The sequence below is a fragment of the Prionailurus bengalensis genome, chromosome C1, assembly GCF_016509475.1.
Source record: "Prionailurus bengalensis isolate Pbe53 chromosome C1, Fcat_Pben_1.1_paternal_pri, whole genome shotgun sequence".
NCBI classification, from domain to species: Eukaryota; Metazoa; Chordata; class Mammalia; order Carnivora; family Felidae; genus Prionailurus; species Prionailurus bengalensis.
Genome location: NC_057345.1, coordinates 215,980,896 through 215,995,625, shown reverse-complemented (window position 1 = coordinate 215,995,625; position 14,730 = coordinate 215,980,896). Strand labels below are relative to the sequence as shown.

Sequence of the window (14,730 nt, the reverse complement as noted above, 5' to 3'; positions counted from 1 at the left end):
AGAAGAGACAGATGCAAAACATGTCAAAATAAACGCATTATTCTCGAATGTTCATCCGTGGCCCACCCGGAATGGCCTTTGGTGGTGGACATGCCACACCTTGGAAACACGTTCACTTACTCAACTTTTTAAATTTTGTTTTAAAAAACATTTTAGGTTTATTTATTCATCTGAGGGAGAGAAAGTAAGCAGGGGAGGGGCAGGGAGAGAGGGAGAGAGAAAATCCCAAGCAGGCTCCAGGCTGTCGGCACAGAGCCCGATGGGGGCCCAGACCCACGAACCGTGGGACCATGACCTGAGCCGAAACCAAGAGACAGACTTGGCGGCTTAACTGAATGAGCCACCCAGGTGCCCCTCGTTTACTCAATGTTAAGGACTGCATTCAAACTGAGGCTCAGAAAGCTGACGTATCTGCCAAAGAGAACGAGCAAATGCTCTGCACTGAAACCATGATACGGCCTGATGTGGACTGTGGACTCGTCTGGAAGGATGAGCCCCCATCTACCACGGACAACAGATTGCTGCCATCAGAAGATGAGTGCCCGAAGCCTCTTGTCATCGCGGACGGCAGAGGGACGGACACCATCCACCACTTACCGTTCTTGGAGACAAACTGGGAGGTGACTCCTGCCTCAAATGTGGCAAAAACAGGGCTGTGGTCACTTGTCATGATGTCGCTGGTGCTGCCTGCAGGGGAGGGAAGGCATTTCTGAGCAGGGAAGGAGAAGCCCTTTCTGGTCAAACCCATGGTAGAAATCAACTTGTACCTATGGAAGCCTCCAGAAATTTCATGATTTTATGCCTGTTAGTCCACTGGCCTTCCACAACCACGCTCAAAAGTCTCAGTGGAAGTGGGTGACACTCTCTCCTCCGTGGCAAAAATGTGCCTGTGCTAGTTTTTCCTCGAGACACACGAGTTTTTAAATAGATCGTGGAGCGTTCAGACTTTTCTGGTCTCAGCACTTTGTTGCACCGATGAGCTCATGGCCCAGTGTGGGATGGGGATTCAGGTCACCGAGCTCATCAGCAACTGACTTGGTGCCTTCCCCCATCCCACAATGCCTCGTAGGATTGGGAGACAGTGGAACGTGCAGTGTAGACAGAGCGTAGACAACTCTTTTAAGGAACATGGCGCTTGGAGGGAATGCAGTGAGGCATGTCTGGAGGGCGTAAGGGAAAGAACACAGCTCTAGAAATACCGAGTCCTAAGTGCTTATAATAGAGCCACGTGGAGCTGTCCAGCTGGGTACTCAAGGCTGGAGATTTATCTTTAGGTTTGGAGTCACGATGTTAGGTGGAAGCAGAAGCCATGAGGATGTTTGGGCTCCACAGGGGAGGTGTGCAGGAGGCCCGAGCTACACCGGCCAGTCATGGGCAAAGAGAAATAGCACAGGAGACCAAGAAGGCAGGAAGGCGATTTACATCCTTTCCTATAAAGTGTTTATAGATCAGCAAGACAAAGGGAAACATCTCACCCTTCAACCAACCAAAGGACACGGGCAGAAAATTCCGAAAGAAATATGGATGGCTACCAAACATGGAAAATCATGCTCACTTGCTAACAACCATCAGAAAGACAGTTGAAACAACGAGACAGAATGAAAGAAGAGAACAAGGAGGAAGGCGGGGGCACTGGTCTGGGGAAGGAAGAAGGGATGGAGGAGAGGGGCCAGGAGAGGGGGAGGACACCCCTTCTCTGAGACAGAAGGGAAAAGGTAGGAAGGGTGCCAGCCTGAGTCACATTTGGATGTAGACAGGAAGAAGTCAGGGAGGGTCCAGTGCTGTGTGAAGCAGGGAGGCGGGGGAATCAGGACGAGCGTGGGGTGTTCTAGCGACAAGTTAGAGGGTAGACCAGCATTTTTAACAATATTTACATACGTATCAAGCAGAACAGCACTAGCAGTATGATGCCTGTGCCCCGAAAACTGGGAGGGCGATGGTTACCTGGGTGGCCTCTCTGTAACCACATACTGTATGCCCCCCTCCCACAGTGAGTCTGGGCTTGGCTTTGTGGCTTCTTTTGGCCAGTGGGAAATGTGAGACAAGCAGAGACTCGAAAAGCTCTTCCACATCTGGGACCCCCGGGACCAGGAAGAAGCCTGGACTAGCCTGCTGGGTGATGAACACAGCCGAGTTACCACCATTGCCCCTGTTGACAGCTAGCTAACCGGCCAACCAACCCCCAGTTTGGGTGGGCTCCTGGCCTGAGTGCGCCCGCCCAACACCAAAGAGAGCAGAGATGAACAGTCCCAAGTCCAGCCCAGAGAACTGTAAGCTGTCAAGTTTTAGGGTAGTTTGTTACGCAGATTAACTGATACATCTTATTTATGTTAATCACCATAAGACTCAAGCTCCCAGCTGACCCCCATTTCCTGAGCTCTGGACATTCATTCCCTTCTCTTTCCTAATTTCTTGCTCACCCCCAAATCATTAAACTCTTCCTCCACACCCTCCGGCATTCAGTGAAATATCATTAGCAAAATTCCCTACGTCTTCAACTTTCCCTTCACATTCTATACCTGGTCCTTCCTCGGAAAATACCACAGCATCTCAACTAAGGGCTGTTTGTCTGCTTTGTCCCCATACGTGGGTCCAGAAAGTGGGAAGGTGTGTCCCCTTTGCTCCTCAATGCCACTTCCAGACCAATCTCCCTCTGTTTTCCTAAAAATCTCCACTATGGAGTTTTTTGGACGCCAAGCTTAAAGAGCTTCAAAGCGCAGTAATGCTACAAGCCAGTACTTTCTCCTGAAAGCTCTCCAGAGACCTGCTGAATAAGGCAGATGGTGGCATCTTCCTAGAGACAAGGATTGGCAGGACTCATGGAGTTGCAGGATGTGGGAAAGAGGCACCACTGAGAAATGGGATGATTGACAATGGGTGGGATAGGAGTCTTCATTGGTCTTGAACGCGGAATAATTCTTTGGCTGTGGCTATGGGGGTGGGATGCTTTTCTGCACACCTAAAGGTGTGAAGTTTGTCTAGTGAAGTCATTTCTGGAGACAGAGCTCAGGTGCTAGGGGACTGTGGGGTGCATTCCTTCCCAGGGTAGTCGCTTTGCTCCCCTCTGGGCATCAGGAGGCATGGACAAAAAAAAAAAAAAAAAAAAAAAGGAATGGAAATCAGTTCAACCTGTTGGGACCGGACTTAAACATGGGTGTTTGCTGGTCCCCAGAGAGAGGATGGGAGCCACAAAGGTGGCCACTGGGCAGCAGCAAGAACCTCCCTTTGGTGGGTGGTGTAGGGGTGAGGTCATGAACAGTCCACCAGGGGTCTCAGGCCAGTGACTTGGGATGGGAACAAGGATGGCCCTCCTTTGGATGTCACTGCCTGAAAATCTGCACTGTTCAAAAATAATATCACAATGGTCAATCAGTAAAGTGTTCAAGGTAGTTCTGCTCTGAAATTTTAAAATTTATTTTGCATTTATTCTGAGAGGGAATGTGAGCGGGAGAGGGGCAGAGAGAGAGAGAGAGAGAGACAGAGAGAGACAGAGAGAGAGGGAGACACAGAAGCCAAAGCAGGCTCCAGGCTCTGAGCTGTCAGCACAAAGCCCAACATGGGGCTCGAATTCACGAAACCGTGAGATCATCACCCGACCCGAAACCAAGAGTCAGACGCTTAACTGACGGAGCCACCCAGGCACCCCTGCTCTGAATTTCTAAGTACACAGTGCAGAAGAGTTCCAAATAATAGGAATTAAGAGGTAGCTTTTAAGAATGAGCACTCAAGCAATTACGAATTCCTTCAGTATATCTTAAACTTCTAGAGTCAATAATTATTGAATTGTTTTGCTAACTTTTTCATAATTATTTATTTTAATATTGTATATTATAACTTTCTCATCAACGTAACTCAATTTATCTTTAAATCTCCATAAATACATACGCATATACCCATGGTATATGTTAGGTTGAACCATATGAATTTCCAATAGCTGACTATTTCTGACCTACAAAAATACCACTTTCGTGTGGTTCAAACCTAACGCGTTTTCAGAACAAGTCTGGGTTTCTTTTAAGAGGGGCTCCTTAATTCTGGTGTTTCCCAAATCAGAAGACACTTGTCATGCTGCAGCCTGAGACACGAGAGGATACGTCAGCTCCTTCGGGTCACCTGACCAGGGCTGCAGGGACTTCTCCCATTTCACAGAGACGGACTGCAGCCCGTTAGTTTCAGGGAGCCGAAGCTCCCAGCTTGTCACTCACCATAGGACTGACAGACCACATGCACCAGCGGGTAAGACTTCCAGAGGACTCGGTCACACCAGGAAGGCAGGTTGTATTTCATCTGTAAATCACAGTCACGAGTTTTGTGAGATGCCTGCTAGTTTGTTTAATAGGTAAGTCGGTAAAAGAAAAGATTAACATGTGGCCTCTGTAATCCTTGAATTCATGTGCTGTTGGAGCTTTATAGATTTTCCCCATAGGTGGCCTTCAAGCCTTTTCATTTGCCTTAAGTCCTGAGTCCACTGCTGCCCCCACACTGTCAGACGCCTTGGATTCCTGCTTTGGAAGATCGACTCACTTGGCCATGTGCTCATACCTATCCTCCGCATTATTTCAGAAGTTCCTGTTTTTATCTTCTCTTTTTTTTCCGACTCAGATGAACCCCACACATGGGTACTTTCAACCCAGTCTCTGCTTATCTTCTCCAGCTCCTTACTTTAATAACACACTCCAGCCACCCCTCCCATTCACACAGTCATCCACCTATCCACTTATCCAGCCAGCCAAGCATCTACTTATCCATCCATCCATCCATCCATCCATCCATCCATCCATCCCTTTCACACAGCCATCCACCTCTCTACTTATCCCGTCAGTCAGCCACCTACTTATTCACCCAACTAACTGCCCATCTACCCATCCACCCACCTACCTACTCATTCACATATCCATCCACCCATCTGCATATCCATGTAACCATCCAATCAGTCAAACAAAATGTATTAAGACAAGCCCTCTCCCGGGCTACACTGGCAAGCGAGATGCTCACTGGGTGTGATAGACAAGGCACATTGGCAATATCCTTTATCCCTTTAAGTTCTAGCCCTTTCTGCTCTGCCTATATATTTATTATTGAGAGACAGACACAGAGCATGAGCAGGGGAGGGTTAGAGAGAGGTGGGAGACAGAGAATCCGAAGCAGGCTCCAGGCTCTGAGCTGTCAGCACAGAGCCCCAAGCGGGGCTCGAACCCACAACCCGCGAGATCATGATCTGAGCCGAAGTCAGTCGCCCGACCGACTGAGCCACCCAGGCGCCCCTCTGCTCTGCCTATAAATGTAAAGGCACTCACCATACAAGAGCCTACCCCTGCCATCTCTTTCAATTACTTTCCTCTTTTTATCAATTTTCTTTCAAGAGTGTTCTATTCTCATTGCCTCTACTTTTGGACCACCCATTTAGTTTCTTAAACTTGAGGTACAACTTACACACAGTAAAGGGTACTAACCTCACGTATACAGCTTGAGGAATTTTTATATTTGTACACACCCGTTTAACCACTACCCAGATCAAGATATAGAAAATCTCCATCATCTCAAAAGGTTCCCTCATGTGCCTCTGTGTCCACACCACCACCTTGTAGAGGTGAACGTTATGGTGACTAATGCCTCTACTGATTAATTTTGCTTAACCTTGAACTTATAAATGGATTCACTCAGTACATATCATTTGATGTCTGGCTCCTTTCACCTATATTGTTGTCTGTAGAAGTTTATTTGCTGCCCTGCTGTGGTTGTATTCCATTGTATGTATATACTGCATTTATCTACTCTACTACTGACAGAAATAGGGCTGTTCCCAGTTTTTGGACATTGTGAACAAAGCTGCAATAAACATTCCTGTATCTTCCTCTTAACAAACAAATGTACTACTCCAAAGTGGGAATTACCAGATCACAGGGTAGATTAGTTTCATAGATGCTGCCACACTGTTCCTCTTAGCGTTACAGTCCTCAGCACTGGCTGCCTCAAGAATGACTAGCGGAACTTTACAAAGATACAGAAGGCGGGGCCTGCCCCAGGGCTCTTGCATCAGAGCCTCCGGGGATGAGGCCCAGAGAGCTGCATTTCTGGAAAGCGGCACCAGAGTCCTCTGCACCCACTTGGTAAAAAGCGACCCTCATCCTCCTGAAGTCTGGATTTCACCTCCAAGACTCTGCAAACTGTTTTTCAAGTCCAGTAAACCTTCTGGGCCACAAAGCCAGCTCCTCGGGCACGGTTCACGTGCAGGGCACATGCTCTCCCAGACTCACACTCCACACTGGCCACCACTGATCCTTGACAGTCTCTCACCCCCGGCTTCTGTGGTGCTGAGATGCCTGGCTGGTCCTCCGGCCACCTACGCGAGCACTCATGTCCCATCTCCTTCCTTGTGTCTGCTTCTTCCTCTCGCCTTCGAACACGGGTGGCCCCCAAACCTGCCCATGGTTGTTCTCTTTGCATCCTTCACTTACTCCCTGACAACTCACCCACCCCCACGGCTGTGCCCATGTTCTCTGCGGGCACAACTCCCCATCTATGACCCAGTCCTTGTGTCTCCAGCGTCATCTACTATTCTCAACTGTCTTCTAGAGGTTTCCTCTGAGATCGTCGGCTAATATCACACACTAAGTCTGAAGACAAGCTCTATTTACCCCTCCGCGCCTGCTCCGCCTTCTGATTTTCATTTCTATCAATGGCAATCAGATCTGCCAACACGTCCTTTCTTTCCTCTTGCTTTTCGTGGTCTGTTCCCGATTCTGACTCAGGCCCCAGTTGCTCAGCTGGAAGGACCATTCGGCCTCCTCGCTGGTTCCCTGTATCCTCATCCTCTACACAGAGGCAGACCGGCCTGTGCTGTAGATCACTGCCATGCTGCCAGCCCCCGGCAGAACTTTCAGTGGCTTCCTGATGCCCGTCAAACAGATTAAAACCTTAACTTGGCATCTAGGACCTCCCTCACCCCAGCTAAACCCCCGTCTCTTTCTCCGCATGCTCGAGTCAACCTGGACACGGCCTCACTGCCCCCCCCACCTCCCACGTCCCCACGGACCTGCCCTGACAGTGCTAGGGGGCTGCAGGTACACAGCAGCCAGTGGACAACTCACGAGCAGGTGTCTTTCCCTGCAGGTGTCTTTCCCTGCGGGTCTCGGCCTCATTCCTGATAGCAGACCTGGATCTCCTCTCGTCCTCCGTCTAGTTTCCTCCATTGGCTCCTGCTTTGTTTTGGCATCACCCTCCCCCTTGAAGTTCTCCTCTTGTCCCGAGCCCTCTGGCAACATTCTGAACTGCTCTCCATTTCCTTAGGTCTCCAGTAACCCCAGAAACTGGAAAGCACGCCATTCCGCACCTGTAACCCCTCAGGGCCTGGCCAGGGCGCTGGCTTCCCTCGGTCAGGACCCAGAAGGTGATGGATGCCAGAATTTCCTGCCTCCCTATCTGTCCCAGCAATTCTTTCAAATGGAGATGATAAGCCTCATCCCTTGTCCTGTCCACTTTGGAAATCCAAGCCGTCCCTCAGGCACCAGCCCTGGGCCCTTTTGAGAAGCCTCTCCTGATCTTTCCTTGCCCGGTAGGTCATGTCCTTCTCTGACTGCTCCTCTGTGCATTCGGCGACATCATGTTCTATCTCTGGTTAGTCGCTGTGTGTTGTCTCATCATCTTTGATCTCCTACCACCTAGGAGAGTGCCTAGCCCATCACAGGTCATCAGTTAAGTATCTGCTGAGCAAGAACGAATGAAGGTTTTATTGCAGCTTCCCTGAAACACCGTTCCTTGGAACACGAGAGGCCTCATAACATAATTAGTATTCCATGACCAATTGAGTTTGGCACACAAATTTCACTGTGGAGAACCACAATGCTCACAAACCTGTAAAGGCTCTGGTAAGTCCTGCAGCAAAGAAGCTTGTTTACTGATGATTCACTTGGCAGATGAGCAAATAGATTTGATCACAGAACTTTGGAAAGAGCTTCAGGACCCAGTTATAGAAATACTTTAAACCCTCTCAGAATCTTAGACTATCTGGACAGAAGGTAAATCCTCAGTGTCACGAGTCCGGTTCCTCGTCATGGGCAAGTGTGGCTGCCCAGCCTCTCCTTAGAAGAGGTTTTTGCTCAGTGATGCCAATCAACACATGATCGCTAATTTTCCTTTTTTTCCTGTTGCCTAGTGGACGAGGATGCTCAACGGTTTCCTGCTCGTCTTTGTGGGAACGGACACAAGAGGGGAGAGCTGTGCAAGGAGGTGGTGATGGAGGGTCAGGGTGACGTCTGTGAAGAGAACTCACTCACCCCTGTGGCTTTCTGCTTAGTGTAGGCGTATTTGTCCCGAGTCAGTCTTTCAAAACGGTAGGTGGGCGCGAACGTGATTTCTTCCTCCTCTGAAATCAAACAAAGCCTTGGTTTCTGCTGTGATCCCTGTTTCACATCTGGCCACACTGCCTTCCTCTCCAGGCATAGTCCTTCCCCGCACCCCACCCCACCGCCAACCCCGGGAGGATATTCCGGGAAAAGGGGAGATGGCGATGGCTGGAGAGGGCCCAGGAACAGAGAGCCGCAGCTCTTACCAAAGTGCAGGAAGACTTTCTGCTCCTTCCTCTCCATCAGCAGCTGGTCGTGGGACAGGAGGTCTGCGTACTGCTGCTGCTTGATCTTCTGGACAATGGTTTCTGCCTCCTGGAGCAAGGACACAGCCGGGCCACTGGTGAGACGTCCCCCGTCCCAAACAGGAGGAGGCCCATCACCACCCACCTGCCTGGAGGCGCGGACTCTGCACCAGACCCTGGTCCTGCGGCAGCCCGGTTGGCTTTCCTTAGCACTCAACTGTTTTTTGCTTTTTTTTAAACGTTTATTTATTTTGAGAGAGACAGAGAGAGAGAGAGATAGCGAGCGCGTGCGCACGCAAAAGCACGAGTGGGGGAGGGGCAGACAGAGAGGGAGACAGAGGGGAGACAGAGAGGGAGCGAGAATCCCAAGCAGGCTCCGTGCTATCAGCACAGAGCCCGATGTGGGGCTCAAGCTCACGAACCGCGAGATCACGATCTGAGTTGAAATCAAGAGTCAGACACTTAACCGACTGAGCCACCCAGGTGCCCCTGGCACTCAACTGTTTATAAGGAAAACTCCACAAAAGTAGTTAACTGTCAACCTGATAATACAAGCTTTGGCCGTTCCAAATTTGTAGAGGGACATTTTACTTTTTCACACGGATTTTTAGTATTCTTTTTAACACTTCATTAGCGGGTAGGTATGTTTCCCTTGCTGTCTATGGGAACCGAGGCAGCTTGTTGTGAGGCCATGGAAGGACTTGAAACCCCAGCCCCTGAATCTGTGGGCATCAGGACTCCCTGATCCGGGCCTGGACTCCCAAGAGTCAGCGCAGCATCAGTGGGATGGAATCCAGCCGTCCTTTCTCCCCGGACTGTTACCTCTGCTCTGGTGAGTGCCCTTGGCAGACCTCCCGGTGAGGAAATTTGTGGGGTTCCTGCCTAGTCCTCTCCCATCTGCCAAGATGGAGGGAGCGGTGGGGACGTAAGGGGCATAAACAGACCCTCAGTTCCTCCTCAGTCTCTGCCGAGCCTCTGGGGCAGCAAGAGGGAGAGGCGAGATGCTTGGGGAAACGTGGGGGAAGAGGAGTGAGAACGTCTGGGCTCAATCCCAACTCCCACTGGTCAGAAACTGACTCCAGGCTATTTCTTAGCCTGTCGGTGCCCCAGGGTTCTTGCCTCTCTGCTTCTGCCCTCACGGGATGTGGTATGAAGGTTCTCCATCCCTGGCAGGGACGTTCAAGCTGTAACCAAGGTCTCTGGGCAGACTGCACAGCTCTGCGCCCAGGCCTGCACCCCCCACCTTCCCAGAAAACACTTTGCACTGCCTGAGCGAGCGAGGCATGTCTGTGTTAGGTGGCCCTTCTGACCACTGCTCAGTGGACCGTGCCTGGGCATCCAACGTAAGTAACTTCTTCCTTAGCTGGCCAGTGACCAACACCTAGGCAGAAAATTGTGCTGGTCTCCTCAGACCTTAACAGTTCCTGGAGATCTGGGCTGAGCCACTAGAGGACCAGAACGGCTGGGGCAGTTGTGTGGGAACTAAGTGTGAGCAGAGGTAAAGTGTAAAGAAAGGCAGGGGTTCCATGACAGAACAGCAGAAGAGTGTTGAGTCCCAGAAGGGGAGTAGTTGCCTTGGCCCAGCTCAGTCTGTGCCTCCATGGCCCCATGCCCTCAGCTCACTCAAGGGAGCCTCTGTCCCATGAAGCCCCAGCCCCAGCCCCAGGTGGGCAGCTCCTTCCCAGGCGGGTGGCCCCTTCCCCAGGTGGACAGTTCTTTCCCCAGGTGGGCAGCTCCTTACCCAGGTGGGAAGGTCCACACGGTAGTTCAGATCACCAAGCCAGAAGAGGTGCGTAAAGCGGTGAGTGATGTTAAAAGGACTCAGTTTTTTGTCTCCCAGAGCCAGAAACCGGAGAATGTTCATATAGTTTTGGTTTCGCCTATTTAAATGAAAAAGCAGCTATGTAGCATGAGGCTGTTGGTCCCTTACGTCACCACGGTAGCAGGAAATCAGAGGGACCTTGGGGGGACTGAGCCTTAACTCTCCGGCCCCTGCTGCAGTGAACCACCTGCACGTGCAGGTGGGGCACAGCCAGGATGCAAAGGGCCTTTCAGGCAGAAATGGGAACACATGGCAAGGAGCCTCCCAGAGCATCCATTTAGCAGGGAATTGGAATCATGATTATTCTAAATAGCTGTCTTTGTGCCTGGGCCAAATGAGCCACATGGGCTTTGATCTGTAAGGATGCCCGGATGAGGCTTTTCCCTTTAGAAATGGAGCGGGATTTAGGCATCTATCAGATGAATGACATAAGGAAATGTGTGTTCCATCCTCCCGACAAAATTCACCCACACGAGAGGTCACTCCTGTGCCACAGTTACGGGAAAAGCCGAGGGCTGAACAGTAGTTCTGGTGTTTAGGGATGTGAGGTCTGCCTGGGCCTCCCGGGAAAGGAGCTCCGTTACCTGAGTTTCTTTTCGCTTCCAGAAGTCAAATGGCTGTTAACAAAGCCCAAGGAGGTTCCGTTGAACATAAATGACACCCCCACGGCTCCCTTGTTCCCTAAAGGGAGGGGAGAGGGAAGAAGTCAGTCACACAGGCAAGTTTACCAAGTGGCGGGAAATCAAGGTGAAGCAATGTTCTTAATAAAGAGGGAGAGGGGCGCCTGGGTGGCTCAGTCGGTTAAGCGTCCGACTTCGGCTCAGGTCACAATCTCACGGTCTGTGAGTTCGAGCCCCGCGTCGGGCTCTGTGCTGACAGTTCAGAGCCTGGAGCCCGTTTCAGATTCTGTGTCTCCCTCTCTCTCTGCCCCTCCCCTGCTCATGCTCTGTCTCTCTCTGTCTCAAAAATAAATAAAAACATTTAAAAAAAAAATAAAGAGGGAGAGAAGCAGGCGTGGGAAAGAGATGGACAAAGGCAGAACAGCTCCATCTGGAGTGGGAGATTCAGCAGGTGGCAGGAACTGGGGTGGGGGTGGGGGGTGCAAGACATTTCTCCAGGACAAGAAAACCGGGTAAATGGCCTGCAGCCTTGGGAGATTTCAGCACAGTGCAGGGAGGAGGCTGCTGGTCTGAGCTGGCCTGGTATCTCCCTCTAGGGGAGTTATCAGTTACCCCAGAAAGAAGCCTTGGGAAGATTCAGAAAAAAGAGCCCAGGGCTGGGGGGGGGGGGGGGGGGGGGGGGGGCTGACCTTCCAGGTTCCTGGTGGGACCAAAACTTGAGACCACCTCTTTTTCTTCAATTTTTTTTTTTAATGTTTGTTTATTTTCGAGAGAGAGAGAGACACAGAGAACAAGCAGGGAAGGTGCAGAGAGGGAGACACAGAATCCGAAGCAGGCTCCAGGCTCCGAGCTGTCAGCACAGAGCCCGACGTGGGGCTCGAACTCACAAACTGCAAGATCGTGACCTGAGCCGAATCGGACGCTTCACCGACTGAGCCACCCAGGTGCCCCCACCTCTTTTTCTTAATTTCAATCTATTCTAGACTAGCGGTTCTCAAAGTGTGTTCCCCAAACAGCCACAGCAGCATCGCCAACAACCGTCAGAAGTGCAAATTCTCAGGCCCCACCCCAGACGTGCCGAATCGGAAATTCTGGGGGTGGGGCCCAGGAATCTGGGTTAAACAAGCCCGGTAGGTCAGGGGTAGGCAAACGCTAGCCCACTGCCAGAGAAAATGATCTTTACATTTGTAAAGAGTTGGGGGGAGAAAAAATCAAAAGATTTGGTGACACAGTAAAATGATACGAAGTTCAAATCTCAGAGTCCATAAGGAACATTTTATTGGAACAAGCTATGCCCACAGAGCTGAGTAGTTGCAACAGAGGCGGCATGATCTGCAGAGCCTGAAATATTTACTGTCTGGCCTTTTAGAGGCAAGTTACCCAACCCCTGCTGTAGGACATTCTAACACACACGGAAGCCTGAAAAGCTGCTCTGGCCAATACCGTAGGCTTGAGCTGTGCGCACACTGAACACTTGGACTGTGGCTGGTCCCAACTGAGGTGGGCTTGAATGCAACAGAGGCATTGGAATTTATAAGCCTCAGTAAGAAAAACAGAACGTAGGGGCACTTGGGTGGTGCAGTTGGTTAAGCGACTCTTGACCTCGGCTCAGGTCATGATCTCTCGGTTCGTGAGTTCGAGCCCCGTGTCGGGCTCTGTGCTGGTGGTGCGGACCCTGCTTGGGATTCTGTCTCTCCTCCTCTCTGCTTCTCGCCCACTTGTTCTCTCTCTCTTTCCCTCTCTCAAATAAAGAAAACTTAAAAAAGAATTAAAAAAAAAAGAAAAACAATATAAAATACTCATTTTCATATTGACTATCTATGGAAATGGTAACATATATATATATTTTTAAGTTTATTTATTTATTTTGAGAGAGACAGCCAAGTTGGGGAGGGGCAGAGAAACAGGGAGAGAGAGAGAATCCCAAGCAGGCTCCACGCTGCCAACGCAGAACCTGATATGGGGTTCGAACCCATGAAGTCCAGAGATCATGACCTGAGCTGAAACTGAGAGTCGGACACATAACCGACTGAGCCACCCAGGTGCCCAGAAATGGTAGTATTTTGAGTGAATGAGGTTTGATAAAATGCTAACTAAAACCGACTTCACCCGTTTCCTTTTACTTTCTTGAATGTGGCTCCTGGCAAATTTGTAACCACCTACACGGCTCACCTTCTGACTGGGCTGGACAGCGCTGGCTGGAGCCCAAGTTGAAGAACCTCAGAGATCCTGCGCCCTGCCTCCTCTGGACCGGGGTCTGCCCTGGCCACGATGGGTGGCCCAGCTCCCCTGCCCCCCAGGGAGCCTCTCTTTCCAGCTTTCTCCCCATCCTGCAATGTGGCCTGGGCTTAAATCCCTGCTCATCACTTCCTGCCATTGTGCTAGGGACAGGTTAAGAAATGTCACTGTAGCCTCCAGCATCTTGTGAATGGGTCCAACGACAGTCCTTGTCCCCACAGGGCATTTATCTTAAATGGGATAGTACTCCTGAAGCAGTTAGCTCTTGGCCATGAAGATGTACGCTCTCAAAAAGGCCTTAGTTCTTCTAAGGTGATGTCCACCAGCATTAGCCAACCAGCATTCCCCGAGCTCTGCCCCATGTTAACCATGGCTGGGAGCCATTTGAGGGGAGCAGTAGAGAGAGTAGAGGCCAGCCCCAGGGTTGGGGGAGGAAGGGAGGAGCTGGTGCATAGGAACCCCTTGGCCTCCAAGCTACCCACTAATGGCCACGAAGCTCGGACTCTGCCCAGACCTCATACCTCCCTCTCTGGCCTTGCCCCCAACATCCACTAGAGCTGTGGCCCAGGGGCCTCAGGGCCTTTGCTTCACTTTTCCTGCTGTGTGAACACTACCCATACTGACCCTTCCTTACCTCCGGGACTTGAGTCCCTCTCAGAGAGACCCCTGGACCCACCCCCATCTCAAGTAGAGCTGGGGCCTCACTGCCCTGTGCACCTTGCCAGCACGCTTACTCCTAGAAACCATCTTATTCTCTGTCTATCCATGCAAGCAAGCTGCTGTCTGCGTGGTCACTTGCCCAGTGCATAGCTCCGCACTGGGGGACACGGTGTCAGCTCTGTAGTGATGAATGAGAGCTGGGGCAGCAGCCCGAGGCGAGGTCTGGCTGAGGTGTGGTTTTATCTTGTAGCAGGGGGTCCGAGCGCCTTACGTGCTGTTGGGAAGGGGCCGGGGAAGGGAGACGGGCAGCCCAGGCAGGATGCAGCAAGGAAAGACAGGTTCCTGGGCAGCAGAAGGGCGTGGGCTTTGACAGGGCAGCTACGGAGACAGGAAGGAAGGGGGCAAGTGGGTGTGGACACGGGCAGCTTGCGGTTTGTCAGCAGAAAAGCCGAGAGAGCTCTCAACATCCTGTTGTCTCTGGGACTCTGTCCTGTCCCTGACTCCAACCACCAGAAACCACTAGCCTTGCCCTCAACTCCACCCACGGCCCGCGTGGGTGCATCTGCCCACACACACTCACCGACAGACTCACACATGCACTTGCGAACAGACCTGCGTGTGCACTCACACACACAGACTCACACGGACTCGGACTCGAACACGCAGACTTGCACACACACTCAAGCACAGACTTACACACATAGACTCGCATGTACGCTCACACACACGTACTCAGACTTGCGTACGAGGTAGACTCGTACATATAGACACACACACACTCACACCTTTACACCCACACG

General features: G+C 51.1%; 1 protein-coding gene across 1 annotated transcript in view; it reads right to left on the bottom strand.

Moving 5' to 3' along the window:
• The window catches only part of INPP5D (inositol polyphosphate-5-phosphatase D), a 124,085-nt gene that overhangs the window by 19,023 nt on the left and 90,332 nt on the right, over positions 1–14,730 (bottom strand). The window contains exons 14-19 of the mRNA XM_043578200.1: positions 10,997–11,093; positions 10,332–10,470; positions 8,552–8,660; positions 8,277–8,365; positions 4,206–4,287; positions 598–687 (exon numbers count right to left, since the gene is read on the bottom strand). Coding sequence (XP_043434135.1) covers positions 598–687; positions 4,206–4,287; positions 8,277–8,365; positions 8,552–8,660; positions 10,332–10,470; positions 10,997–11,093 — 606 coding nt within the window. The remainder of the gene's footprint in view (positions 1–597; positions 688–4,205; positions 4,288–8,276; positions 8,366–8,551; positions 8,661–10,331; positions 10,471–10,996; positions 11,094–14,730) is intronic.